This window comes from Olea europaea, unplaced genomic scaffold (genome assembly GCF_002742605.1).
Source record: "Olea europaea var. sylvestris unplaced genomic scaffold, O_europaea_v1 scaffold21443, whole genome shotgun sequence".
NCBI lineage: Eukaryota > Viridiplantae > Streptophyta > Magnoliopsida > Lamiales > Oleaceae > Olea > Olea europaea.
The window spans coordinates 1-1,840 of NW_019239418.1; the positions used below are offsets into that span (position 1 = coordinate 1).

At 37.7% G+C, this 1,840-nt stretch overlaps 1 protein-coding gene across 1 annotated transcript; it reads left to right on the plus strand.

Moving 5' to 3' along the window:
- Positions 1 to 3: 3 nt before the first annotated feature.
- On the plus strand, positions 4 to 1,774 carry LOC111380439 (the record flags this gene model as incomplete). Its single annotated transcript, XM_023004005.1, has 2 exons — positions 4 to 294; positions 512 to 1,774. Coding segments are annotated over 2 exons (870 nt in total), but the record flags the coding sequence as incomplete, so codon positions are not given.
- Between the last annotated feature and the right edge of the window lie 66 nt (positions 1,775 to 1,840).

Here is a 1,840-nt window from a genome sequence, read left to right on the forward strand (position 1 = left end):
TGGGTCCGGCATTTAGCTGGTATCTACCATCGGCGCACGACACGTGTCGGATCCATTAGGGTGATCGAGACGGGTCGTGTCACAGAGAGTGTTGAGCAAGATGTTGAACATTCTTACGCCATGGCTTATGGAGGCGGTGGTTTTGCTATTAGTTACCCTCTGGCGGCAGAGCTTGTTAGGGTTTTGGATGGGTGCATTGATCGGTACGCATCATTCTACGGCTCTGATAAAAAGATTGGGGCTTGCATGAGTGAGATCGGTGTTCCTCTTACCAAAGAGCTTGGATTTCATCAGGTACCGTGCATTCCTTTTTTCAGTACTTCTCTCTTTCTTAATCTTGCCGATGAACTATTCTATATGACATCAAGTTAGTTTATTTATTTATTTTTTTTTTATAAATAAAATACATTTTCATCACTTAGGCAATCTTAAGAATACTTAATTCTTCTCGTGGGGACTATAGATTTAAAAATACTAATTTTTTGGTCTTGAAATAATTTATGCCCTATAGTTTGATATAAGAGGAAATCTGTACGGATTACTAGCTGCACATCCATTGGCACCATTGGTATCATTGCACCATCTAGACTATGTCCAGCCCTTGTTTCCAGGCATGAGCCGGATAGACTCAGTCAAGAAACTTGTCGAGGCTTACAAGAAAGATCCCAGTCGGGCGGTACAACTCTGTTTCTGCTATGACCTTAGTCGAAATTGGTCAATTTCTATTTCTTGGGGCTACACCGTGCAATTGTACCCGACCTTAGTGACGGCAAAAGATTTGAGCACGCCATTGCAGTCGTTCTTAACATGGGGGTCTTGGGGTGAGGAACCGTTCACATTTAATACTCGGGCTATGAACTTGGAACCGTGTCGAAGACCAGTTATCTACTATTACGACGGAGTGGACAACCTTGGAAATGGACAGACCTTAACATCGTACAGGAGGCCTGTTTCTGAGATGAGGAGGAAACAATGTGATAACAAAGGTTATGCCTCTGCTTATGCAATAAAGATGTTCAATGTCACTACAGAAGTCTTCGATCCTGAACTATGGAAGAAGGTGAGTTTAATTTTTCTTATTTCCTACTAGTTAATAGTTTGTTCAAATGTTACATAAAGCAGGCAACGAAAAAGGAATTTTTTTTTTTTTTTTCGAATGAAAACTAGAATGCGTTTATTCTTAGCCTTCCTTGACCGGGAGCCTTTGAAAACCACTCAAGCTCATGGTTTCCCTTCAAATATCAGCCAACATTTCATTTGCCTCATCCTCCATTTTCATATTGCTGGTGAGAGTCTTTGCAAACCTACCATGTGCGTCGTCTCCTCCCAAACAACCAACAGTTCTATTCTTTGCTCATGTTTTGTTGTAACTTAAAAAGTAGATAAGAAATTAAGTCAAAAACAACAATTAAATTATCTGTACATTTCATAGATCCCACAAATTTTATCAATTTTTTAACCACATATATCGTCAATTTTTATCAAAATATACTAAAAATTTTATTTTTAACTACGCCAAACATGGGTTTTATGTTGAAACGAGATGTAAATGAATATTCCATCTCCACTAGTAGACTTTTAGATTAGACATATAGCCCGTGTTTGGTTCAAATAAAAAAATCATATTTTTAAAGGTGCTGTGTGACACGCTTGTGTACACTTCCTTCACAAAATGGGGCCCGCGCCCCTTCCTTCTCATGGAGGAGAGTGTATACAAGCATGTAAAAATAACAAATTTCTATTTTTAATAGATTTTAATAAAAATTGATTAAATGTATAGTTCAAAAGTTGTCTATCTCATAAAATATATTGTTAAAATTAATTTTTGATTTTGACTATA